Source organism: Lolium perenne, chromosome 7 (assembly GCF_019359855.2).
Source record: "Lolium perenne isolate Kyuss_39 chromosome 7, Kyuss_2.0, whole genome shotgun sequence".
Taxonomy (NCBI): Eukaryota; Viridiplantae; Streptophyta; class Magnoliopsida; order Poales; family Poaceae; genus Lolium; species Lolium perenne.
In genome coordinates, this window is record NC_067250.2 from 191,580,648 (window position 1) to 191,608,287 (window position 27,640).

Genomic DNA, 27,640 nt, shown 5'->3' on the forward strand with positions numbered 1-27,640 from the left:
GGCGGAATCGAGCCTGCGCCTACGACGTGTCCTGCCCCGCGTCACCGCGTGCCCCGACCGCGCCGCTTCGCGCGAATCCCGACCGACTCCGCGCCCGACCTCCCGCTCTGGCTCCTCTGGCCGCGCTGGCCTGCTGCAGCGCCCGCCGACTCCTCCGCGCCGGTTCTGTCCGCGCGTCACCGACCTCCGCTGCGTGCTCTGCCGACCGCGTCTGCCGGGTCGCAGCCGCGCCGGCTCCCGGCCGACCGCGCCTCGCCCGCTCTGGCTCCTCCTCGCCCGGCCAACTACCTCCCCGGATCCCCCGCCAGTTGCGCCGCCCGCGCGCCGCTTGCCACGCTCGCGCGCCTCATCGTGTCTCGCAGGTCGCAACCAACCTCCTGGCCGCGCGCCCGCTCGGCTCCGCCCCTGCCAGCCGCGCCTCCCCGTGGCCGGACGGTCCAATCGCTCCTCTGCTCGGTCCAGATAAAACGAAAAGAAGAATCGAACGCGAAGTGGAGAGGGCGGGAGACAGAGCAGGCGCGCCGGCGTCGCTCCCCTGATTCGATTTGAGTTGCAGGGAGGCGCAAGGTTGGGGCTCACGGACGCACGTGCGGCAGGGCCCGAAACTTGCACGGGCGTGGCCTGCCAGAGCTGAGGCGGTCGAGCTTGGGAGGGCGGAGGTCGAGCATCGGAGAAGACGTCCAGAGATGCAGAGCACCAAGAGGACGAGCGCACCTAAATCCAGTCAACAGGGGACCTCGGGCCGGCCTCCATGAATCTTGTTGATCCCTTCTTCCGACGCCTCTATCTCCACCTCCCGTCCGCGAGCTCCTCTGCTGAAGGTCAGGGCGGGGGAGCGGCTCATTCTCCTGGTCAAGACCCAGAGGAAGAGATGTTGGGTGTGTGCGTGAGGTTAGAGGAAGATTGGTTATCATCTCACGGACAATAAACGCCGTCAGACACATGTCACTCAGTTACCGCGTGCTCACGTATACACCCGGTCACCAGGCTTTATCCGTTAAGAATAGCAGAGTTATAAAAGACTTGGCTAAATATTTACACATCGCCGATAGTATTGGGGAACATGCTTTAGATTTTGTTGCCATTTCTGAGACAGCCAAACGAAATTACTCAACAAGTTTTCTAAATCGCCTTTCAGGCAGGGAAGACTTTGCTTGTGTATCCCGCCCACCCCGAGGGCGTTTGGGTGGCCTATTAGTCGGGGTCCGAACTTATACTATAGAAATTTTGGATAATTTTGGAGGTGACTTTCATATAAAGCTTCACATCCGGAACAAATATGATAATTTCATATGGAGCTTGGTTTCCGTCTATGGGGCTGCTCAGGATGCGACAAAACCTGCTTTTCTCCGTGAATTGGTTAATCTAGCAAAGGACAATCCGCACCCAATCATTATTGGGGGATTTCAATTTGCTACGATACCCACAGGAGAAGAGCAGGGGTCGGTTCGATACACATTGGTCTTTTTTATTCAATACCGTCATTGACAGCTTGGATTTTAGAGAGGTTTCAATGGTTGAGAGGCAATTTACTTGGGTAAATAGCCTCCCAGAGCGTACTTACGAGAAGTTAGACCATGTATTGATGGACTCAGATTGGGAACTAAAGTTCCCTCTTGTCTCGGTACGAGTCCTTCCTCGCATAAAAGCTTTGTCGGACCATGCCCCTATTTTAATTTCAACCGGGACACCATCTCCTCCGCGTAGACGTCCGTTCAAATTTGAACTTGTATGGTTACAATGGAAAGGTTTCTCGGATATGATTAAGTTTATATGGGACAAGCCTGTTGCTGGGAACACTCCAATCCAAAGGTGGAATAATAAGTTACGCTCGACGCGTAGATACCTTGGAGGATGGTCTAAGCACATGACTGGGCAACTAAAAAAGGAAAAACTCAGCCTATCATCAAAAATAGATGATCTAGAGGCACTCGCCGAGGTACGACCATTGACTACGTATGAGATTAAACTTAAAAGTCAATTCAATGCAACGTTAGCTGGTCTACTAAGGGAGGAGGAACTCAAATGGTACCAAAGATCTAAATCCCAATTTTACTGGAAGAAGATTCGAATACGAGATACTTTCATAGTGTAGGCAATAGCAGACACAGAAAGAGACTCATCCATTCTCTAATCTAGGAAGAGTGCGAGATTGAAGGTCATGACCAGCTAAAGTCCTATATTACATCGTATTATAAAGGTCTAGTTGGCGCCCCTGAGGAATCTGATATATCTATGGACGAGTCCAGGATTGATGATATACCTCAAGTGTCTCCACAAGAAAATGCGCTTCTGACTTCTCCCTATTCCGAGGAAGAGATACGGAAAGCGGTTTTCCAAATGGAACACAATAAAGCGCCAGGACCGGATGGCTTCACTGCTGAATTCTATCAAAACTTCTGGGATATAATTAAGGTAGATTTATTGGAACTCTTTAGTGAACTTCATAAGGGACAATTTGATCCGTTTTGTACCAATTTTGGTGAAATCATTCTCTTACCAAAAGTGATTGATGCACGGATTCAACAATACAGACCAATTTGTCTCCTAAATGTTTGCTTCAAGATTTTTACCAAAGTTGCGACTATTAGACTTAATTTGGTGGCTGATCATGTGGTGCTTCCATCTTAGACTGCTTTTATGCAAGGTAGATACGTCCTAGATGGTGTTGTCACTTTGCATGAAACAATTCATGAGATGCACCCTAAAAAGTTGAATGGAGTAATACTCAAAATCGACTTTGAGAAAATCTATGATAAGATTATATGGTCTTTTCTTCAGTAGACACTCAAGATGAAATGTTTTTCCGAAGAGTGACGCGCTCTGATTAATAACTTTGTTTTTGGATGAAGTGTTGCAATCAAGGTCAATGACGACATTGGTAGATACTTCCAGACAAAAAATGGTTTGAGGCAAGGCGATCCCCTATCCCCAATGTTATTTAATATTGTGGCGGATATGCTTGCTATTATAATCCAGCGGGCTAAAGTTGATGGCCAGATTGAAGGGGTGGTTCCTCATTTAGTGGATAGGGGCTCATCTATTCTTCAATATGTTGACAATACAATTTTATTTATGGATCATGACTTGGGAAAAGCAAGGAATCTGAAGTTAATTCTTTCAGCTTTCGAGCAGTTGTGAGGTCTCAAGATAAATTTCCATAAAAGTGAATTGTTCTGTTTCGATGAGACCAAAGACGATGCCAACCTATATGCCGAGCTTTTCGGATGTGGGCTCAGGAGTTTTCCAATTAGGCATTCTGATTCATTATCGGAGGATGACGCTGGCCGAATGGAAAATTGTGGAGGCATCAGAAACGTCTGAGTAGTTGGAAAGGTAAATAATTATCCCTTGGAGGAAGATTAGTTCTCATAAATTCAGTATTGACATATATGGATATCTTTATTCTAATTTCCCAAAGGAGTCTTACATAGATTGGATTATTTTCGATCAAGATTCTTTTTGCCATCCAAATTATCAATGTGGACTTGGAGTTCACGATCTTGAAGTTCAAAACAGGGCCTTGCTAGGAAAATAGCTAGCCAGGTTGTTAACTGAGGATGGTCGATGGCAACAACTTTTGTGGAAAAAGTATGTGGGCTCGAAAGCAATATCTCAGGTTATATGGAAACCTGGAGATTCTCACTTTTGGGCTGGCATTATAGCAACTAAAAAGCACTTTTCCCATTCGGTTCCTTCTCCATTCGAAATGGGTCTGAGATAAGGTTCTGGGAGGATCGGTGGTTGGGTACAACTACTCTTCGAGAACAATATTCAGCTTTGTATAATATTGTTCGCCATAAGGGAGATACCTTACAGAAGGTGATGGAAACCTCTCCACCCTCTATGTCGTTCAGGCGTGATCTCATTGGTCCCAGGCTGGCTTCATGAAATGAATTGCTACTGAGATTAGCTTCAATCCAGCTGATTCGGGGGGGGGGGGGGGGGCGATGAATTTCGTTGGAATCTTACCAAGAATGGTAAATTCTCGGTTTGTTCCATGTATAAAGCCTTAATCATACCTAGTCAACCGGTTGTTAATAACAAATCCATCTGAAAGATGAAGATACCTTTGAAAACAAAGGTCTTTGCATGGTATCTTCGTCCGGGTGTGATTCTCACTAAAGATAACCTTACCAAACGCAATTGGCATGGCTATACGAAATGTATTTTTTGTCATGAACAAGAGACAATAAAATATATTTTATTCAGTTGTCGAGTTGCTAGGTCCATATGATCAATCATTCAGATAGGTTCTACCTTATATCCTCCCCGTAGCGTTGCAAAAAAATTAGGCAATTGGCTAAACGGGGTTGACGCTAGGTATAAAACGCTTATCAGGATGGGTGCGATTGTTGTTGTATGGTCGCTTTGGCTATGTAGAAATGACAAGGTTTTTAATGACAAAAATTCTTCTCTTTTGCAGGTTGTTTACCGCGCTACGGCTTTGCTTCGTTCATGGTCGCCACTCCAGCATTTGGAGGATCGCGACCTCTGTACGGAGGTGTCTACACGATTGGAGAACACGGCGAAAGAGTTTATCTACCAACAAGGGTGGCGGCATAATAGGCGTCTTGAGGCTAATTAGGCTGTGCCGGGATTATCTAGTTTTTTATCTTTTATTTGACTTTGAACACATTTGTTTGATCATTTTGATACTTTAAACAGTTGTGTGCATCTTAGTTATGCAGAGGCTGATGTAATACTTAAACTTTTAAAGTAGTGAAGCACCCTTTATCGAAAAAACTAATGTCTCATTTATCCCTCCAACGAAACTATTTCGAAATTTAACATTTAAGTTTGGTACCAACAAGGATGAAGCTAGAATTACGCAGGTTGGCACCAAGAAGGGGCGGGCCTACGCCCGGGCAGCCAAGGCTACAGCCTATGTCTTGGCCGACGTAGCAAGCCCGACCCGGACGAATGAAACCTGGGTGCGCGCGCACCCATTTACGAAAAGTTCAAAAAAATGCTATTTAAAAGTTTCAAAAAATGTGAAATAAAATTTTGCGTGTACATATTATGTTGATACTTACTTGTGTGAGTTCTCACGAAAAAATGACAAAATGTCCAAATGAGAATAGTGAATAGGAATTTGTACTATTCACAGGAATATGAATTTGCATTTTATCATTTTTGTGTAGGTCACACACAATGGTATTTTTCCGTGAAAACACACACGAGTAAGTATCAACATAATATATACATGCAAAAATTTACTTCACATTTTTTTGAAACTTTTAAATAGCATTTTTTTGAACTTTTCGTAAATGGGTGCGCGCGCACCTAGGTTCCATTCACCATTTCTGGGCACCCTCCATCCTAATTTCCTAGAAATTCGAGTCCACTAATAGTCCAGCCCTGGTAATCGGGACATAATGACCAGGGTTAGATGCTACTCCCCCCATTCCAGTGAATAAGGCGTTTCCGTTTTTCGTGTAAAGTGTTCTTTTACAAGATACTCTAAATATATAATGATTATTGTTATAAATTAATATTATTAAAAAATGCTTTTTAACATGTATTCAACAATACTAATTACGTACGGTATAATTAAGATTTTGTTGCTAAGTTTTTTCGTTCAAAGTTCATCTTAAAGTACAACTTATTGTGAAACGGAGTAATAATTAGTTTGAGAGTCCACTAATCACGTAGGTCTAGTGTGCAAGCCAGCAAGACGTTCGCATCCACGTACAGCCCACGTTCTGTAGCTGCTCTGATCATGTCGTTTCGTTGCACAACCCAGGCTCGACTCAGATATGTACTGCCGTCGAGCCGCCGCCGCAACGGTATGCACGATGCTCTAGACCACGCGATGAGCAGATGATGTTGTCATAGCCATATTGCAGAGCTAGGCAGTGTAGACTAATTTAGTACTTCTGCTCCCGGTGTTCCTCCCCTGAAAAAATTCTGGAAGCGTTAACACAATAACGGTGGAGATTTTTTCATACTTGTTCGTAAGCAGGGGCATCATCGTAATTTCAGTGTAGTTCCATCGTCTGTACAGTCCTGTACAGACCCGTATGGTTCGCGTTGTGTTATACCTCATTTTGTACGTATCTACGATGCCGAAATAGAAAGGTCCTATAAAGATTTTGCTCACGTAACCTCTCTTTTTTTCTTACATGACGTGTATACATATTGTATCAATACAGACGGGTATACATGCGTTGGATATGGGTTTTAGCGGACCCAACAAGATAAATTTAGGGTTTCGGGGTAGTAGTGCTACCCCTCAGGATCTCATATATATACACGTACGGAAACAGTCCGTACGGGAATACAAACACAATCCGGGACTACATGGTTAACACATCCCCTCCATCTAAACTATTGGATACAAGATTTAGATTGGTACTAAAACGATGTAACATTTGTCTAGTGGCTGGTTTTGTGAATACATCAGCCAACTGATCCTCATAAGAAATAAACCTTATCTTCAAAACGCCATCAGCAACCCGCTCGCGCATAAAATGAAAATCAATTTCAATGTGCTTGGTCCTAGCATGGAACACTGGATTCGCTGCAAGATAAGTAGCCCCTAAATTGTCACACCATAATATAGGTGTACGCTGCCGAGGAACTCCAAGTTCTTGGAGTATCGATTCTACGCACAAGTTTCAGCAGCGCCATTTGCAAGAGCCTTATACTCTGCCTCTGTACTGGACCTTGAGACAGTAGGCTGTTTCTTAGAGCTCCATGACACAAGGTTAGGTCCAACAAAAATTGCGTACCCACCAGTGGAGCGACGGTCATCAACATCACCTGCCCAGTCTGCATCTGTAAATATACTAATGCCCATAGCTGAAGATTTGCGAAACTTCAGCCTTGTGTCCAAAGTGCCTTTGACATATCTCAGAATACGCTTCACAGCTTCCCAATGTATCTCACTAGGCTGAGACAGAAACTGACACACTTTGTTGACAGCAAAAGAAATATCCGGGCGAGCGAGAGTCAAATACTGGAGACCACCAACAATGCTACGGTACCGGAAAGAATCTTCAGTACCTAAAGATGCACCAGTATCACGAGAAAGACGCTCTGTCGTCACAAGAGGTGTAGAAGTGGACTTGCAATTCTCCATCCCAACTTTACGTAGAAGATCAAGGCGCATACTTGCGCTGGGTCAACGTCATGCCCCCAGAATTGCGAGACGCTTTAAGACCAAGGAAATATTCAAGAGGACCAAGATCCTTGATGGGAAACGTGTCAGGGAGGGCTTGAACAAGCTTATCAACAGCTGCAGAACTGGAGCTAGCAATGACAATATCATCAACATACACAAGCATGTAGATATGAACATGACCCTGAGAGAACACAAACAGGGACGTGTCAGCCTTGGACGAGGTAAACCCCAGCTGACGCAAACGAGAACTCAAGCGAGCATACCAAGCACGGGGTGACTGCTTCAGACCGTAAAGCGCACGTTGAAGCTTGCAGACATGGGACGGAAAACGAGCATCCTCATAACCTGGCGCCTGCTGCATGTACACATCCTCTTGCAGATACCCGTGAAGAAAAGCATTGCTGACATCAACCTGGCGAAGAACCTAGCCGCGAGAGACAACCAATGAAAGAACCAGACGAACAGTGGCGGGCTTGACGACGGGACTGAAAGTTTCGCGATAATCCAGACCATGCTGTTGAGTAAAACCACGAGCAACCAGACGAGCCTTGTGCTTCTCAATAGAACCATCAGGCTTGTGCTTTGTATTAAACACCCATTTGCTCCCAACAATGTTGACACCAGGAGGACGAGGCACGAGAACCCAAGTGCGAGTCTGACAAAGGGCAGAGAACTCATTAGCCATAGCAGATCGCCAAGCAGGTTCACGGAGGGCATCACGGTGCGAGGTAGGAGCAGCAAACAGAGCACGACGACGCACATCATAGCGTATTGTGATGTCGGTGTAAACCTTCTCGCGCCGAGTATTAACACGGTGACGAGTGATACGTCTCCAACGTTGTTGGAGATATGCCCAAGAGGCAATAACAAAAGTGGTTATTATATATCTTTATGTTTATGATAAATGTTTATATACCATGCTATAATTGTATTAACCGAAACATTGATACATGTGTGTTATGTAAACAAACAACTAAGTCCCTAGTAAGCCTCTTAACTAGCTTGTTGATTAATAGATGATTAGTTTCATAATCATGAACATTGGATGTTATTAATGACAAGGTTATATCATTATATGAATGATGTAATGGACACACCCATTTAAGCGTAGCATAAGATCACGTCATTAAGTTATTTGCTATAAGCTTTCGATACATAGTCACCTAGTCCTTATGACCATGAGATCATATAAATCACTTATACCGAAAAGGTACTTTGATTACATCAAACGCCACTGCGTAAATGGGTGGTTATAAAGGTCGGATTAAGTATCCGGAAAGTATGAGTTGAGGCATATTGATCAACAGTGGGATTTGTCCATCCCGATGACGGATAGATATACTCTGGGCCCTCTCGGTGGAATTGACACACTTAAAGTTGGATGTTGAAATGGTAGAACTTGAATATGGAATGGAGTTCGAATATTTGTTCGAAGTCCCGGATGAGATCCCGGACATCACGAGGAGTTCCGGAATGGTCCGGAGAATAAGATTCATATATAGGAAGTCATTTTTTGTGATTTAAAATGATCCGGAAGGTTCTATGGAAGGTTCTAGAAAAGTCCGGAAGAAACCACTAAGGAAGGCGGAGTCCCGGAGGGACTCCACCTCCCATGGCCGGCCAACCCTAAGGGGGAGGAGTCCCAAGTGGACTCCCCTATGGGGGCCGGCCACCCCCCCCCCCTCCCACATGGAAGGGGGGAATCCCACCCAAGTGGGATTCGCACCTTGGGTAGGTTTCCCTATCACATGGAAGGTTTTTGGTTCGGGTCTTATTCGGAGACTTGTAGTCCAACACTTGGGGCTTCCACCTATATAATGAGGGGCCAAGGGGAGGGGGGCCGGCCACCCAAAGACCACAAGGTGGCCGCACCCCTTAGTGGCCGGCGCCCCCCTCTCCCAAACCCTAGCGACCCTCTCTCCTCCACCACATCCCGCACGCTTAGCGAAGCTCCGCCGGATTTCTCCACCACCACCGACACCACGCCGTCGTGCTGTCGGATTCAAGAGGAGCTACTACTTCCGCTGCCCGCTGGAACGGGGAGGTGGACGTCGTCTTCATCAACAACCGAACGTGTGACCGAGTACGGAGGTGCTGCCCGTTCGTGGCGCCGTGATTAAGATCTTCTACGCGCTTTTGCAAGCGGCAAGTGATCGTCTACCGTAGCAACAAGAGCCTCATCTTGTAGGCTTTGGAATCTCTTCAAGGGTGAGACTCGATAATCCCCTCGTTGCTACCGTCTTCTAGATTGCATCTTGGCTTGGATTTCGTGTTCGCGGTAGGAAATTTTTTGTTTTCTATGCTACGTTATCCTACAGTGGTATCAGAGCCGTGTCTATGCATAGATGGTTGCACGAGTAGAACACAATGGTTTTGTGGGCGTTGATGCTTTTGTTATCTTTAGTTTGAGTACTTTGCATCTTTGTGGCATAGTGGGATGAAGCGGCTCGGGCTAACTTTACATGACCGCGTTCATGAGATTTGCTCCACGCTCGACATGCAACTTGTATTGCATAAGTGGCTTTGCGGGTGTCTATCTCTCCTACTATAGTGAAGATTCAATTTACTCTTCTATTGACAACACTAGTATCACCGTCGTGGTTCATGTTCGTAGGTAGATTGGATCTTACTCGAAAACCCTAAACCACGTAAAATATGCAAACCAAATTAGAGATCGTCTAACTTGTTTTTGCAGAGTTTGGTGATGTGATATGGCCATAATGTGATGATGACTATGTATGAGATGATCATTATTGTATTGTGGCAACCAGCAGGAGCCTTATGGTTGTCTTTAAATTTCATGTTGAGTAGTATTTCAAAGTAGTTGTAATAGTTGCTACATGGAGGACAATCATGAAGACGGCGCCATTGACCTTGGTGCTTCGCCGACGATGATGGAGAGCATGCCCGTTGTTGATGGAGATCATGTCCGTGCTTTGGAGATGAAGATCAAAGGCGCAAAGACAAAAGGGCCATATCATATCACATATGAACTGCATGTGATGTTAATCCTTTTATGCATCTTATTTTGCTTAGATCGCGACGGTAGCATTATAAGATGATCCCTCTCACTAAAATATCAAGATAATAAAGTGTTCATCCTTAGTAGCACCGTTGCCAAGACTTGTCGTTATGAAGCATCTCGTGATGATCGGGTGTGATAGATTCAACAAGTGCATACAACGGGTGTAAGCCAGTTTTGCACATGCGGATACTAAGGTGGCCTTGACGAGCCTAGCATGTACAGACATGGTCTCGGAACACGTGATACCGAAAGGTAGAGCATGAATCATATGATTGATATGATGAACACTTTGAGTGTTCGCCATTGAAGTTACATCTTGTCTCGTGATGATCGGACTTGGTGTGGTGGATTTGGTTCGTGTGATCACTAAGACAATGCGAGGGATATTGTTTTGAGTGGGAGTTCACCTAGTTTTTAATTATGTTGAATTAAAATTTGAACTCAATTTGTCATAAACATTAGTCTAAACTATTGCAAATATGTTGTAGATATGGCGTCCTCAATCAATTTTAACCAGTTCCTAGAGAAAGAAAAGCTTAAGAGCAACGGTAGCAACTTCACCGACTGGTTCCGTCATGTGAGGATCTTCCTCAATGGCGGAAATCTGCAATATGTGCTTGATGCACCGCTAGGTGACCCTCCTGCAGAAACTGAAACCGATGAAGTAAAGAATGTTTACGCGACTCGGAAAACTCGGTACTCTCAAGTTCAGTGTGCCATCCTATGCAGTCTGGAAGCCGATCTTCAAAAACGTTTTAAACACCACGATCCACATGAGTTAATCAATGAGTTGAAGACTATCTTTGAAACTCATGCGGCCGTGGAATGCTATGAAGCATCGAAACACTTCTTCAGCTGCATGATGGAAGAAGGCAGCTCCGTTAGTGAGCACATGCTCGCCATGACCGGGCATGCGAAGAAACTCAGTGACTTGGGAATAGTGATTCCTAACAGACTGGGGATTAATCGTGTCCTTCAATCACTGCCACCTAGTTACAAGAACTTTGTGATGAACTACAATATGCAGAACATGAACAAAGAGTTACCTGAACTCTTCTCCATGCTGAAATCTGCTGAGATTGAAATCAAGAAAGAGCACCAAGTGTTGATGGTCAACAAAACCACCAGTTTCAAGAAACAGGGCAAGTCTAAGGGAAAATTCAAGAAGGGTGGCAAGAAAGCTGCCACGCCTCCTGTGAAACCTAAGACTGGCCCTAAGCCTGATGCTGAGTGCTATTACTGCAAGGAGAAGGGACACTGGAAGCGTAATTGCTCCAAGTATTTTGCGGATCTGAAGAGCAGCCTTGTCAAGAAGAAGAAAGAAGGTATATCTGATATACATGTTATAGATGTTTATCTTACTGGTTCTCGTACTAGTACCTGGGTATTTGATACTGGTTCGATTGCTCATATTTGTAACTCGAAACAGGAACTAAAGAATAAACGAAGACTACTAAAGGATGAAGTGACCATGCGCGTTGGAAATGGATCCAAAGTCGATGTGATCGCTATCGGCACACTTCCTCTACATCTACCTTCGGGATTAGTTTTAAGCCTCAATAATTGTTATTTTATACCCGCATTGAGCATGAACATTATATCAGGATCTTGTTTAATGCAAGACGGTTATTCATTCAAGTCTGAGAATAATGGTTGTTCTATTTTTATGAATAATATCTTTTATGGTCGAGCACCTAAAAAGAATGGCTTATTTCTGTTAGATCTCGATAGTAGTGATACACATATACATAACATTGATGCTAAGCGAATTAAATTGAATGATAATTCTACTTATATGTGGCACTGTCGTCTTGGTCATATTGGAGTGAAACGCATGAAGAAACTCCATACCGATGGATTACTTGAATCACTTGACTTTGAGTCACTTGATAGATGCGAAGCATGTCTAATGGGAAAAATGACTAAGACTCCATTCTCTGGTATTATGGAGTGAGCTACTAACTTATTGGAAATCATACATACCGATGTGTGCGGACCAATGAGTGTAGCATCGCGCGGTGGTTATCGTTATGTTCTAACCTTCACAGATGATCTGAGTAGATATGGGTATATCTATTTCATGAAACATAAATCCGAAACTTTTGAGAAGTTTAAGGAATTCCAAAGTGAAGTAGAAAATCAACGTAACAAGAAGATTAAATTTCTACGATCTGATCGCGGAGGTGAATATCTGAGTTATGAGTTTGGCATGCATTTAAAGAAATGCGGAATACTTTCACAATTGACACCGCCGGGAACACCACAACGAAACGGTGTGTCCGAACGTCGTAATCGAACTCTCTTAGATATGGTTCGTTCTATGATGTCTCTTACTGATTTGCCGTTATCATTTTGGAGTTATGCATTAGAGACAGCCGCATTCACTTTAAATAGAGCACCATAAAAATCCGTTGAAACGACACCGTATGAATTATGGTTTAATAAGAAACCTAAGCTGTCGTTCCTGAAAGTTTGGGGTTGCGAAGCCTATGTAAAAAAGTTACAACCGGACAAGCTAGAACCCAAAGCGGAGAAATGCGTCTTCATAGGATACCCTAAGGAAACTATAGGGTACACTTTCTATCATAGATCCGAAGGCAAGATCTTTGTTGCTAAGTGATGCGCGTGAAACACACGTCCGTTGGGAACCCCAAGAGGAAGGTGTGATGTGCACAGCAGTAAGTTTTCCCTCAGAAAGAAACCAAGGTTTATCGAACCAGGAGGAGCCAAGAAGCACATTGAAGATTGATGGTGGAGGGATGTAGTGCGGCGCAACACCAGTGATTCCGGCGCCAACGTGGAACCTGCACAACACAACCAAAGTACTTTGCCCCAACGAAACAGTGAGGTTGTCAATCTCACCGGCTTGCTGTAACAAATGATTAACCGTATTGTGTGGAAGATGATTGTTTGCAGAAAACAGTAAAGAACAATTGCAGTAGATTGTATGCGATGTAAAAGAATAGGACCGGGGTCCACAGTTCACTAGAGGTGTCTCTCCCATAAGATAAATAGCATGTTGGGTGAACAAATTACAGTCGGGCAATTGACAAATAGAGAGGGCATGACAATGCACATACATGATATGATAAGTATTGTGAGATTTAATTGGGCATTACGACAAAGTACATAGACCACTATCCAGCATGCATCTATGCCTAAAAAGACCACTTTCAGGTTATCATCCGAACCCCTTCCGGTATTAAGTTGCAAACAACGGACAATTGCATTAAGTATGGTGCGTAATGTAATCAATAACTACATCCTTGGACATAGCATCAATGTTTTATCCCTAGTGGCAACAGCACATCCACAACCTTAGAACTTTCTGTCACTGTCCCAGATTTAATGGAGGCATGAACCCACTATCGAGCATAAATACTCCCTCTTGGAGTTAAGAGTAAAAACTTGGCCAGAGCCTCTACTAATAACGGAGAGCATGCAAGATCATAAACAACACATAGGTAATAGATTGATAATTAACATAACATAGTATTCTCTATCCATCGGATCTCGACAACCACAACATATAGCATTACAGATAGATGATCTTGATCATGTTAGGCAGCTCACAAGATCCAACAATGAAGCACATAAGGAGAAGACGACCATCTAGCTACTGCTATGGACCCATAGTCCAGGGGTGAACTACTCACTCATCACTCCGGAGGCGATCATGGCGATGAAGAGTCCTCCGGGAGATGATTCCCCTCTCCGGCAGGGTGCCGGAGACGATCTCCAGAATCCCCCGAGATGGGATTGGCGGCGGCGGCGTCTCAGTAAGGTTTTCCGTATCGTGGCTCTCGGTACTGGGGGTTTCGCGACGAAGGCTTTAAGTAGGCGGAAGGGCAACGCGGGGGGCCACACGAGGGCCCCACACGCTAGGGCCGCGCGGCCTAGACCTGGGTCGCGCCGCCCTAGTGTGGTGGCGCCTCATGGCCCCACTTCCTTTCCCCCTCGGTCTTCTGGAAGCTTCGTGCAAAAATAGGACCCTGGGCGTTGATTTCGTCCAATTTCGAGAATATTTCCTTTGTAGGATTTCTGAAACCAAAAACAGAGAACAAAGAATCGGCTCTTCGGCATCTTGTTAATAGGTTAGCGCCGGAAAATGCATAAATACGACATATAATGTGTATAAAACATGTAGATATCATCAATAATGTGGCATGGAACATAAGAAATTATAGATACGTTTGGGACATATCAAGCATCCCCAAGCTTAGTTCCTGCTCGTCCCGAGCAGGTAAACGATAACAAAGATAATTTCTGGAGTGACATGCCATCATAACCTTGATCATACTATTGTAAGCATATGTAATGAATGCAGCGATCAAAACAATGGTAATGACATGAGTGAACAAATGAATCATAAAGCAAAGACTTTTCATGAATAGTACTTCAAGACAAGCATCAATAAGTCTTGCATAAGAGTTAACTCATAAAGCAATAAATCAAAGTAAAGGTATTGAAGCAACACAAAGGAAGATTAAGTTTCAGCGGTTGCTTTCAACTTGTAACATGTATATCTCATGGATATTGTCAATGTAAAGTAATATAACAAGTGCAATATGCAAGTATGTAGGAATCAATGCACAGTTCACACAAGTGTTTGCTTCTTGAGGTGGAAAGAGATAGGTGAACTGACTCAACATAAAAGTAAAAGAAAGGTCCTTCAAAGAGGAAAGCATCGATTGCTATATTTGTGCTAGAGCTTTTATTTTGAAAACATGAAACAATTTTGTTAACGGTAGTAATAAAGCATATGTATCATGTAAATTATATCTTACAAGTTGCAAGCCTCATGCATAGTATACTAATAGTGCCCGCACCTTGTCCTAATTAGCTTGGACTACCGGGATCATCGCAATACACATGTTTTAACCAAGTGTCACAAAGGGGTACCTCCATGCCGCATGTACAAAGGTCTAAGGAGAAAGCTCGCATTTTGGATTTCTCGCTTTTGATTATTCTCAACTTAGACATCCATACCGGGACAACATGGACAACAGATAATGGACTCCTCTTTAATGCATAAGCATGTAGCAATAATTAGTGTTCTCATATGAGATTGAGGATATATGTCCAAAACTGAAACTTCCACCATGATTCATGGTTTTAGTTAGCGGCCCAATGTTCTTCTCTAACAATATGCATGCTCTAACCATTAAGTGGTAGATCTCCCTTACTTCAAACAAGACGGACATGCATAGCAACTCACATGATATTCAACAAAGAGTTGATGGCGTCCCCAGGAACATGGTTATCGCACAACAAGCAACTTAATAAGAGATAAAGTGCATAAGTACATATTCAATACCACAATAGTTTTTAAGGCTATTTTGTCCCATGAGCTATATATTGTAAAGGCGAATGATGGAAATTTAAAGGTAGCACTCAAGCAATTTACTTTGGAATGGCGGAGAAATACCATGTAGTAGGTAGGTATGGTGGACACAAATGGCATAGTGGTTGGCTCAAGGATTTTGGATGCATGAGAAGTATTCCCTCTCGATACAAGGTTTAGGCTAGCAAGGTTTATTTGAAACAAACACAAGGATGAACCGGTGCAGCAAAACTCACATAAAAGACATATTGTAAACATTATAAGATTCTACACCGTCTTCCTTGTTGTTCAAAACTCAATACTAGAAATTATCTAGACTTTAGAGAGACCAAATATGCAAACCAAATTTTAGCAAGCTCTATGTATTTCTTCATTAATGGGTGCAAAGTATATGATGCAAGAGCTTAAACATGAGCACAACAATTGCCAAGTATCAAATTATCCAAGACATTTTAGAATTACTACATGTAGCATTTCCCGATTCCAACCATATAACAATTTAACGAAGAAGATTCAACCTTCGCCATGAATACTATGAGTAAAGCCTAAGGACATATTTGTCCATAGGCAACAGCGGAGCGTGTCTCTCTCCCACACAATGAATGCTAGGATCCATTTTATTCAAACAAAAACAAAAACAAAAACAAACCGACGCTCCAAGCAAAGTACATAAGATGTGACTGAATAAAAATATAGTTTCAGGGGAGGAACCTGATGATGTTGTCGATGAAGAAGGGGATGCCTTGGGAATCCCCAAGCTTAGACGCTTGAGTCTTCTTAAAATATGCAGGGGTGAACCACCGGGGCGTCCCCAAGCTTAGAGCTTTCACTCCTCTTGATCTTAGTATATCATACTCCTCTCTTGACCCTTGAAAACTTCCTTCACACCAAACTTCAAGCAAACTCGTTAGAGGGTTAGTGCACAATCAAAAATTCACATGTTCAGAGGTGACATAATCATTCTTAACACTTCTGGACATTGCACAAAGCTACTGGACATTAATGGATCAAAGAAATTCATCCAACATAGCAAAAGAGGCAATGCGAAATAAAAGGCAGAATCTGTCAAAAACAGAACAGTTCGTAAAGACGAACCTGGAAGGGGCACTTAACTTGCTCAAACGGAAAAACTCAAAACTAATGAAAGTTGCGTACATATCTGAGGATCACGCACGTAAATTTTTGCAGATTTTTTTGATTTTTTTACAGAGACTTCTGCGCGAATTCGTGACAGACAGCAATGATGTTTCTGTGCAGCAATCCAAATCTAGCATCAACTTTACCATAGAGACTTTACTTGGCACAAAAACATGATAAGGAGAGGTTGCTACAGTAGTAAACAACTTCCAAGACTCAAATATAAAACAAAGTACTGTAGTAAAAACATGGGTTGTCTCCCATAAGCGCTTTTCTTTAACGCCTTTCAGCTAGGCGCAGAAAGTGTAAATCAAGTGTTATCAAGAGATGAAGCATCGACATCATAATTTGTTCTAATAATAGAATCATAAGGTAACTTCATTCTTTTTCTAGGGAAGTGTTCCATACCTTTCTTGAGAGGAAATTGATATTTAATATTACCTTCCTTCATATCAATAGTAGCACCAACGGTTCGAAGAAAAGGTCTTCCCAATATAATGGGACAAGATGCATTGCATTCAATATCCAAGACAACGAAATCAACGGGGACAAGGTTATTGTTAACCATAATGTGAACATTATCAACTCTCCCCAAAGGTTTCTTTTTAGCATTATCAGCGAGATTAACATCCAAATAACAATTTTTCAATGGTGGCAAGTCAAGCATATCATAGACTTTCTTAGGCATAACAGAAATACTTGCACCAAGATCACATAAAGCATTACAATAAAAATCATTGACCCTCATCTTAATGATAGGCTCCCAACCATCTTCTAACTTCCTAGGAATAGAAGTTTCAAGTTTTAGTTTCTCTTCTCTAGCTTTTATGAGAGCATTTGTAATATGTTTTGTAAAGGCCAAATTTATAGCACTAGCATTGGGACTCTTAGCAAGTTTTTGTAAGAACTTTATAACTTCAGAGATGTGGCAATCATCAAAATATAAATCATTATGAGCTACAGCAATGGGATCATCATCCCCAATGTTGAAAAAAATTTCAGCAGTTTTATCACAGGCAGTTTCAGCAGTTTTAGCAATTTCAGGCAGTTTTGTACGCTTTGCACTAGGAGTAGAAACATTGCCAACACCAATTGTATTACCATTGATAGTAGGAAGTGTAGCAACATGTGAATCATTATCATTACTAGTGGTGGTAATAGTCCAAACTTTAGCTACATTATTCTCTTTATCTAGTTTTTCATTTTCTTCTCTATCCCACCTAGCACGCAATTCAGCCATTAATCTTATATTCTCATTAATTCTAACTTGGATGGCATTTGCTGTAGTAACAATTTTATTTTCAATATCCTTATTAGGCATAACTTTTGATTTTAAAAGATCAACATCAGAGGCAAGTCTATCAACCTTAGAAGCAAGAATATCAATTTTATCAAGCTTTTCCTCAACAGATTTGTTAAAAGCAGTTTGTGTACTAATAAATTATTTAAGCATGGCTTCAAGACCAGGGGGTACACTCCTATTATTGTTGTAAGAATTCCCATAAGAATTACCATAACCATTACCATTAGCAGAAGGATATGGCCTATAGTTATTACCAGAATTGTTCCTATAAGCATTGTTGTTGAAATTATTATTTTTAATGAAATTCACATCAACATTTTCTTCTTGAGCAACCAATGAAGCTAAAGGAACATTATTAGGATCAACATTAGATCTACCATTCACAAGCATAGACATAATAGCATCAATCTTATCACTCAAGGAGGAGGTTTCTTCGACAGAATTTACCTTCTTACCTTGTGGAGCTCTTTCCGTGTGTCATTCAGAGTAATTTATCATCATATTATCGAGAAGCTTTGTAGCCGCCCCCAAAGTGATGGACATAAAGGTACCTCCAGCAGCTGAATCCAATAGGTTCCGCGAAGAAAAATTTAGTCCTGCATAGAAGGTTTGGATGATCATCCAAGTAGTCAGTCCGTGGGTTGGGCAATTATTTACCAAAGATTTCATTCTCTCCCATGCTTGAGCAACATGTTCATTATCTAATTGCTTAAAATTCATTATGCTACTTCTCAAAGATATAATTTTAGTAGGAGGATAATATCTACCAATAAAAGCATCCTTACATTTAGTCCATGAATCAATACTATTCTTAGGCAAAGATAGCAACCAATCTTTAGCTCTTCCTCTTAATGAGAAAGGAAACAATTTCAATTTTATAATATCACCATCTACATCCTTATACTTTTGCATTTCACATAGTTCAACAAAATTATTAAGATGGGCAGCAGCATCATCAGAACTAACACCAGAAAATTGCTCTCTCATAACAAGATTAAGTAAAGCAGGTTTAATTTCAAAGAATTCTGCTGTAGTAGCAGGTGGAGCAATAGGTGTGCATAGGAAATCATTATTATTTGTGTTTGTGAAGTCACACAACTTAGTATTTTCAGGGGTATTCATTTTAGCAGTAGTAAATAAAACAAACTAGATAAAGTAAATGCAAGTAACTAATTTTTTTGTGTTTTTGATATAGAGAGCAAGACAGTAAATAAAGTAAAACTAGCAACTAATTTTTTTGTGTTTTGTTTAAGTGCAGCAAACAAAATAGTAAATAAAGTAAAGCAAGACAAAAACAAAGTAAAGAGATTAGGAAGTGGAGACTCCCCTTGCAGCGTGTCTTGATCTCCCCGGCAACGGCGCCAGAAAACAGTCTTGATGCGCGTGAAACACACGTCCATTGGGAACCCCAAGAGGAAGGTGTGATGTGCACAGCAGTAAGTTTTCCCTCAGAAAGAAACCAAGGTTTATCGAACCAGGAGGAGCCAAGAAGCACGTTGAAGGTTGATGGCGGAGGGATGTAGTGCGGCCCAACACCAGTGATTCCGGCGCCAACGTGGAACCTGCACAACACAACCAAAGTACTTTGCCCCAACGAAACAGTGAGGTTGTCAATCTCACCGGCTTGCTGTAACAAAGGATTAACCGTATTGTGTGGAAGATGATTGTTTGCAGAAAACAGTAAAGAACAATTGCAGTAGATTGTATGCGATGTAAAAGAATAGGACCGGGGTCCACAGTTCACTAGAGGTGTCTCTCCCATACGATAAATAGCATGTTGGGTGAACAAATTACAGTCGGGCAATTGACAAATAGAGAGGGCATGACAATGCACATACATGATATGATAAGTATTGTGAGATTTAATTGGGCATTACGACAAAGTACATAGACCGCTATCCAGCATGCATCTATGCCTAAAAAGTCCACTTTCAGTTATCATCCGAACCTCTTCCGGTATTAAGTTGCAAACAACAGACAATTGCATTAAGTATGGTGCGTAATGTAATCAATAACTACATCCTTGGACATAGCATCAATGTTTTATCCCTAGTGGCAACAGCACATCCACAACCTTAGAACTTTCTGTCACTGTCCCAGATTTAATGGAGGCATGAACCCACTATCGAGCATAAATACTCCCTCTTGGAGTTAAGAGTAAAAACTTGGCCAGAGCCTCTACTAATAACGGAGAGCATGCAAGATCATAAACAACACATAGGTAATAGATTGTGTTATCACCAGAATTTGACCGAGTCAGAGGTGGGCCGCGATCAAGATGGATTTGAAGAATATACATGAAAGAAATACATGAATCGGCCTGTTATGCAAAGTTTGGGCTAGTTGGCCTGTGTATCTGTAACATAGTAGATTACGTGTCGTTTTAGTTAGAGTTGGCCTCGTGCACGGTTGGGATTATTCCCACGTTAGAAAGTCCCCTGGACTATAAATATGTATCTAGGGTTTATGAAATAAACAACAACCAACGTTCAACCAACAAATCAATCTCGGCGCATCGCCAACTCCTTCGTCTCGAGGGTTTCTACCGGTAAGCATCATGCTGCCTAGATCGCATCTTGCGATCTAGGCAGCACAAGCTTATGCTCGTTGTTCATGCGTTGCTCGTACTGAAGCCTTTTTGATGGCGAGCAACGTAGTTATCATAGATGTGTTAGGGTTAGCATAGTTCTTCGTATAACATGCAATCGTAGTGCAACCCTTGCATATCTAGCCGCCCTTACACCTATCTTAGGTGTAGGGGCGGCACCCCGCTTGATCTTTATTTAGTAGATCCGATCCGTTACGGTTGCTCCTTGTTCTTCAAGGATTAGTTTAATATCTGCAATAGTTAGGCCTTACAAAGGGTTGGAGGATCCAGCGGCACGTAGGGTGTCGTTTGCTAGTCCTAGACAGGATGTTCCGGGGATCAACCTCGTGTTGGTTTTTAGGCCCTATCTAGGATCGGCTTACGATCACCGTGCGTGGCCGCGAGGCCCAATCGTGAGTAGGATGATCCGATTATGCGGTGAAAACCCTAAATCGTCGTAGATCGCATTAGCTTTATCTTGATCAAGCAGGACCACCATATATTCGTGCACCTCGTACGAATCATGGGTGGATCGGCTCCTTGAGCCGATTCACAGGATAACCTGAGAGCCGATCGAGGCTCGTATTTAATGTTTACATGTATGCCATGCAGGAAACTAAGCGAGGCATCTCCATCACCTTCCTGACCAGGTATAGGTCAGGTGGCACGCCCTTGCATCAGCATCGGACGTGTGTACCAGAGGCTTTGCGGGCCGTCGCTCGGAGGGACCAGGGCCAGCCGCAGCCCTAAGTTGTTCCCGGCTCTACTGTGTTGCCCGTCGCTGCCCGCCGGTGGGTTTTGACCGCAACACATTCTGGCACGCCCGGTGGGACGAGCTTCGACATCAACCACATCGCCATCTACATCTGAGATGGCGGACGGCACTCCAGTCACGTACGAGGATCTGACCGACGAGCTCAAGAAGAAGTATGACGAGGTCAAAGCCATCCTCGAAGCCGACCTCATCGGCTCTTTTCACAGAACCCATTCACATGGCATCAGGTGGAAGGGGTTCTCGCCTGATGGTGCACTCGATGGGATAGACTTCTCTGCCCCGTCAGAAGAACGCACCAGGTCCCTGCGGCAGGAGATCAACTACTTGGTGGCTCACTCGCTGCACCGCCACTCTGAGAACCTGGTGAACACTTTGGAGCGTGTCGCTCTTCGGGTGATCCAGGAGATCATGAGGCACCAGTACTCGCCGTCAGGACCAGCTCTCGGGACGCATCAAGGAGAGTTGCCACCCCAGTCCCGTCCACCGCTGCCATTTGCGTTGGCAGCACCAGAAGTGCCGAATTCACCGGCATTCGTCGTCTACAAGATCGGTGGTGACCCTAGTGACTGCCAGTTCTTGCATGAGGCGCCTAAGGAGATCCCTCACGGGTACATGTGCACGTATGTGCCAGATTGCGGTGGCGGGCGCTCACAAACCAGGCCACAACATCGGGGACTTCGGGAAAACGGGAGGAACGTCGGCGACAGATCTTGAGAAGCGTACGTGGCTAACTAAGTACGCCACCCCGACGAACCTCCGCAGCTCAGCTCCTGCAGTTGGCTCAGAGCTGGAAAAGCAAGCATGGCTGGCTAAGTACGCCACCCCGGCGAATCTTCAGAGTTCAACTCCTGCAGCCAGCACAGCGGATCAGATCAGTACCATACTGAGAGACCAGTTTGGCATGGTGCCGAAAAGGAGGGCAATCGGCTATTCCAAGCCGTACCCCGACGAGTACGAGTTGATCCCGCTACCACCTAAATATCGGCTCCCTGATTTCTCCATATTCAGTGGATCAGATGGTTCCAGCTCCATCGAGCATGTGAGCCGATATTTGGCACAGCTAGGAACGGCCTCAGTGTCGGATCCACTACGCGTGAGGTTCTTCTCACAGTCCCTCACGGGATCGGCTTTCGGGTGGTACACCTCGTTGCCACCAGACTCGATCCAGACTTGGAAGCAGTTGGAAGAACAGTTCCATATGCAGTACCACTCAGAGGCTTCCGAGTCTGGCCTTGCCGATCTAGCACAAATACGTCAGAAGCGTGGAGAAACTGTGACAGAATACATCCAGCGCTTCAGGAATCTTAGGAACCGATGTTATTCGGTTCGTGTGACGGAAAAGGAAGCAGTCGAGTTGGCAGTGGCGGGCCTTGCAGCGCCGCTCAAGGACATGGCCTCCCAAGCAGACTACCCCTCACTGACGCACATGGTTCAGAAACTGTCGGCATATGAACAGCGCCACCCGGACTTGTACCAGGACAAATTCAAGCGTGCAGTAGTCCTGGTCGAGGCAGAGGAAGACGAAGTTTCTGCGGGAGATCAAGAGGTAGCAGTGGCTGAATGGACTCGGGGGGCAACCCCCGTGTCCTGCAAATGGGTAAAGCCACCAGGCCCGCCCAGGGGATTCGATTTTGACGTGACCAAAACTGAGCAAATCTTCGACCTCCTGCTCAAGGAGAAGCAGTTGAAGATACCCGAAGGTCTCAAATTCCCCACAGTACAGGAGCTGAACGGAAAGCCATACTGCAAATGGCATAACTCGCTCTCCCATGCCACCAACGACTGCAGGGTGTGGCGTCAGCAGATCCAAATGGCGATAGAACAAGGACGTCTGATTTTCAACCAGTACGCCATGAAGGTCGACACCCAACCCTTCCCTGCCGTTAACATGGTGGAATGCACTTACCCTGAAGGTTGCCAGCCAGGATCCTCGTTCAGCATCAACATGATAGGACCTGGGCACCACTCTGGCAAGGATGGAGACGAGGGCAGCTGCTCTCGTAGCAAGGACACAGAGGAGGCCGCTCCACGCGATCGGCTCCGTCATGATGGCAAGCGCTACGTCACAGAGGGAGAAGTGAAGAACATAAGATATCAGCGACCCCTCTCTGATCACCTCCTCAACAAGTATGTGAGTCAGTATGACCAACGCCGACGATCCAGCGATGATGATGAAAGAGATCGTCTGGCTAGAGAAGCCAGAAGACATCGTCGGCACGATCGAGATGAGGAGGAGTACGAGCGCCGTGCCAAGGAAAAGTCAGGGGAGCGAGACGACGAGGACAGGCACTGGGACTGTCCCTTCTTCAGACACTGCTGGGATTCAGGAATGAGCCGATTGCCCACAATCGGCAATTGCCCAGAATGCAACCAGAAGAAGAAGGAGGCAGCCAACGTGTCCGTGTTCAGACGTCTAGGACCTCTCCCACCACAAAGCAAACGCGCTGAGTCCCCTCGGCTGGAAGATCTCGAGGATTCAGAAGACGAGGGACAGGAAGAAGAAGAAGACAGGTACCACCGGCCAAGGTGGTGCCCTGATGGGCTCAGCCGTTCCCAAAAGCGCAGGGTTCAGCGATTGCGCGGCTTGGAGGAAGCCGAAAGGTTATACCTGCATACGCTAAGGAAGGCACGACCTGATCTGGCTGCGAAAGTTCAGCGAACCCTGGACGAAGAGGGTCGTCCACGGAAGATGGAGTGGCGCCCCAAGCAAAGGAAAGCCGATGACGAGACATCGGCTGGCACAAACATTGTGTTTATCCTTCCTTCGGAGTTCAGTGCTCCAGGATTAGAAGAGGCACCTGTGGCACAACTTGACTGCGGCCCACGGCCGGTTATCTTTGAGAAGCCACGAGAAAGAAGCTACAGACATCTGAAGGCCCTATACTTGCGAGGTTATATCGATGGGAGGCCTGTCAATAAGATGCTGGTGGACACCGGAGCGGCAGTCAACATTATGCCATACTCTATGCTACGGAGGTTGGGACGCTCTAGCTCAGATCTGATCAAGACCAACGTGACATTGAGCGATTTCAACGGACAAGCGTCTGACGCACAAGGTGTTCTGAACGTAGACCTGACCGTAGGAAGGAAGACTCTCCCCATGACGTTCTTCATCGTCGATAGCAAGAGCACCTATGCTGTTCTGCTAGGAAGAGATTGGATCCACGCCAACTGTTGCATTCCCTCCACGATGCACCAATGCATAATACAGTGGGATGGAGATGAGGTAGAGGTTGTCCAGGCCGATGACTCAGCCGAAATTTCAACGGCTGGCATGAACGCTTGGGAAGCAGCAGGCCAAGAGCCACTCTCAGGTATCAATTTGGACGACTGCGAGCGCATTGATGTGACGAAGGGAAGGGTTAAGCTGGTTTTATCCACTGACCTGACCATGTAGCTGAAGCAAAGCAATGAGCGAATGTGGCGAGGCTGATCCTTGTGATCGGCCCCAAAAATCTATGAAGGGGCATTACAGAACCTTCAGTCAGCGCTTTAATCGATATGGAGGCCAATTCCAGCAATCGGCCAAAATTATCTTCACCACATGTTCTGCTTGTGTTCAAACATCGATCTACTGGGCAGCGGTCACGTCGGCGGATGAAAGTCAACACGAATCCTCGCGGAGCCGACGTACAAGTACGGTGCTTTGGCTAACCACAAAGCCGATATCTGCAGTCACCTGGCAGATTCGGCTCGGGGGGCATATAGTCAGATGAACATGTGCAGATAAACATGTGTAAACATGTGTGCAGTGAAACACTGGGAGCCGATTAGAAAAATCGGCCAGTAAAAAAAAAATCATCAGCATCACGATATACAGCCGATGCAAAGACATCGACTTTAGAACTAAGGGACAAAGCCGATGCACAGCCATCGACTCTAGTATAACTACGCAGGATCTACCTGCTGGCTGTGAGGCCTTCTGCGATGAGGGCTTCCCCCTTCTCATTAAGCAGTGCTGTCAGAAGCATCAGTTTTGGAGGGCAAGGTAGCCTCTTTCTCAGTAAACTGCTGGTGTTTCATCTGCAACATCGGCTTTTAGCGGAAGGAAGGTGATCAATGGGGGCAAGATTGGCTCGCTTTGCGTGGTGAGTGTCTCAGATTACCTGGGCTCAAAGACCCTTTGTTTGATCTGTGCATCCTTGCTGCTAGTCTCGCCTTGACTGAGGCTCGGGGGGCAGCTGGTCTGGTAGTGGCTCTGTTTTTTAGAAGCCGATTGAGGCGACATCGGCTGATCCTTCATTGAAATCTTCTTCACAAAATGATGAGTGCTCGCGGAAGAGGATCGCTGAAACTGGTGAGAGAAATTTAAAGGGCTCTCTTGAAGACTTCGCATTGTCCACCAGATCTCGACATCATCAGTTAAAGAGTTGAAGGATGGCCGATGCGTTGCTATCGGCTCAGTACGCATTGGCTAAGGGGACAAATCGGCAAGGTCGGTTTAAAGGGAAATCGGCTAATTTAAGCTCAAAGGAAATCGGCAAAATCAAATTGGGAGAAGTTCTTCATTGATAAGCAAGATTTCTTACATAAAGAGCTGATTGCTCTCAAAAGGAAATACTAGGGGGTACATTGCCCCATCTACTACTAGTCCTATGCTAGAAGTCCTATCTACGGGCCGTCACTGCCCTCGTCATCGCCATCGTCGCCGCTATCGGCGCTACTCCCGGCGGGCTCGTCGTCGCTGCTCCAGTGGCTGCCGACCGGGCCTTCGTTGTCCTCGTCCTCCTCATCAGCGTCGTCATCGTCGCTGTCGAAGTCGCTGAGGTTCCCCGGCCAGGGGCAGAACCGCTTGGCCGGCGGCTCGTCGGAGGAGGTGTCGTCCTCCTCCTCCTCCTCTTCCTCCTCCTCCTCCTCCTCGGGAGAGGTGAAGTCACAGGAGAAGCGATCGTCGTCACTCTCCTCCTCCGTTTCCCCGTCGGCGAGGAAGCGGAGGTCGCTTTCCCCGTCGGTCAGGGACTTGTCGTCCTCTGACCAGATGGAGAAGTCATGGCTAGACTCCTCCCCGGCCTCAATGGCACGGCGGGTGTTGGCCGCGTGGACCTCCGCCGGGTTCGGATCCGGCGTCGGCTCGCGGGAAGAAGAGGACTGGCTGGAAAGGTCCGATGGAGCAGAGGAGGAAGAAGACATGGTGGCGCAGGAGGGCTTTTGGGAGTGCTAATGCGAAGGGGATGCGGAAATAAACTGTTCGGAGCGGTTAAATAAAAGGGGATATAGTGGAAATTCAATGCCACAGCAGTTTCCGAGGAAGTGGTGCCTAAAAGAAAAAAAAACTGCCAGGTCACGCGGAGAAGTTGAGAAGGCAGGGCATCATGATGAAGGATACTGCAACGGTTCTGCCACGACATGACCCAATGAAGAAAAAGCAGAGTGATTTTGGAATTATCAATTCCAAAACCAGGGGGGCATGTGTTATCACCAGAATTTGACCGAGTCAGAGGTGGGCCGCGATCAAAATGGATTTGAAGAATATACATGAAAGAAATACATGAATCGGCCTGTTATGCAAAGTTTGGGCTAGTTGGCCTGTGTATCTGTAACATAGTAGATTACGTGTCGTTTTAGTTAGAGTTGGCCTCGTGCACGGTTGGGTTTATTCCCACGTTAGAAAGTCCCCTGGACTATAAATATGTATCTAGGGTTTATTAAATAAACAACAACCAATGTTCAACCAACAAATCAATCTCGGCGCATCGCCAACTCCTTCGTCTCGAGGGTTTCTACTGGTAAGCATCATGCTGCCTAGATCGCATCTTGCGATCTAGGCAGCACAAGCTTATGCTCGTTGTTCATGCGTTGCTCGTACTGAAGCCTTTTTGATGGCGAGCAACGTAGTTATCATAGATGTGTTAGGGTTAGCATAGTTCTTCGTATAACATGCTATCGTAGTGCAACCCTTGCATATCTAGCCGCCCTTACACCTATCTTAGGTGTAGGGGCGGCACCCCGCTTGATCTTTATTTAGTAGATCCGATCCGTTACGGTTGCTCCTTGTTCTTCAAGGATTAGTTTAATATCTGCAATAGTTAGGCCTTACAAAGGGTTGGAGGATCCAGCGGCACGTAGGGTGTCGTTTGCTAGTCCTAGACAGGATATTCCGGGGATCAACCTCGTGTTGGTTTTTAGGCCCTATCTAGGATTGGCTTACGATCACCGTGCGTGGCCGCGAGGCCCAATCGTGAGTAGGATGATCCGATTATGCGGTGAAAACCCTAAATCGTCGTAGATCGCATTAGCTTTATCTTGATCAAGCAGGACCACCATATATTCGTGCACCTCGTACGAATCATGGGTGGATCGGCTCCTTGAGCCGATTCACAGGATAACCTGAGAGCCGATCGAG

At 45.1% G+C, this 27,640-nt stretch overlaps 1 protein-coding gene across 1 annotated transcript; it reads right to left on the reverse strand.

Annotated features, from left to right (window-relative positions):
* Positions 1–6,607: 6,607 nt before the first annotated feature.
* On the reverse strand, positions 6,608–7,084 carry LOC127315692 (uncharacterized mitochondrial protein AtMg00810-like). Its single transcript, XM_051346163.1, has one exon. It carries the CDS (start codon positions 7,082–7,084, stop codon positions 6,608–6,610), a length of 477 nt encoding a protein of 158 aa, XP_051202123.1.
* Positions 7,085–27,640: the final 20,556 nt, after the last annotated feature.

Excerpts from the sequence above, each read along its gene's own strand:
- LOC127315692 (XM_051346163.1), bottom strand. The coding sequence starts at position 7,084 with ATGGAGAATTGCAAGTCCACTTCTACACCTCTTGTGACGACAGAGCGT.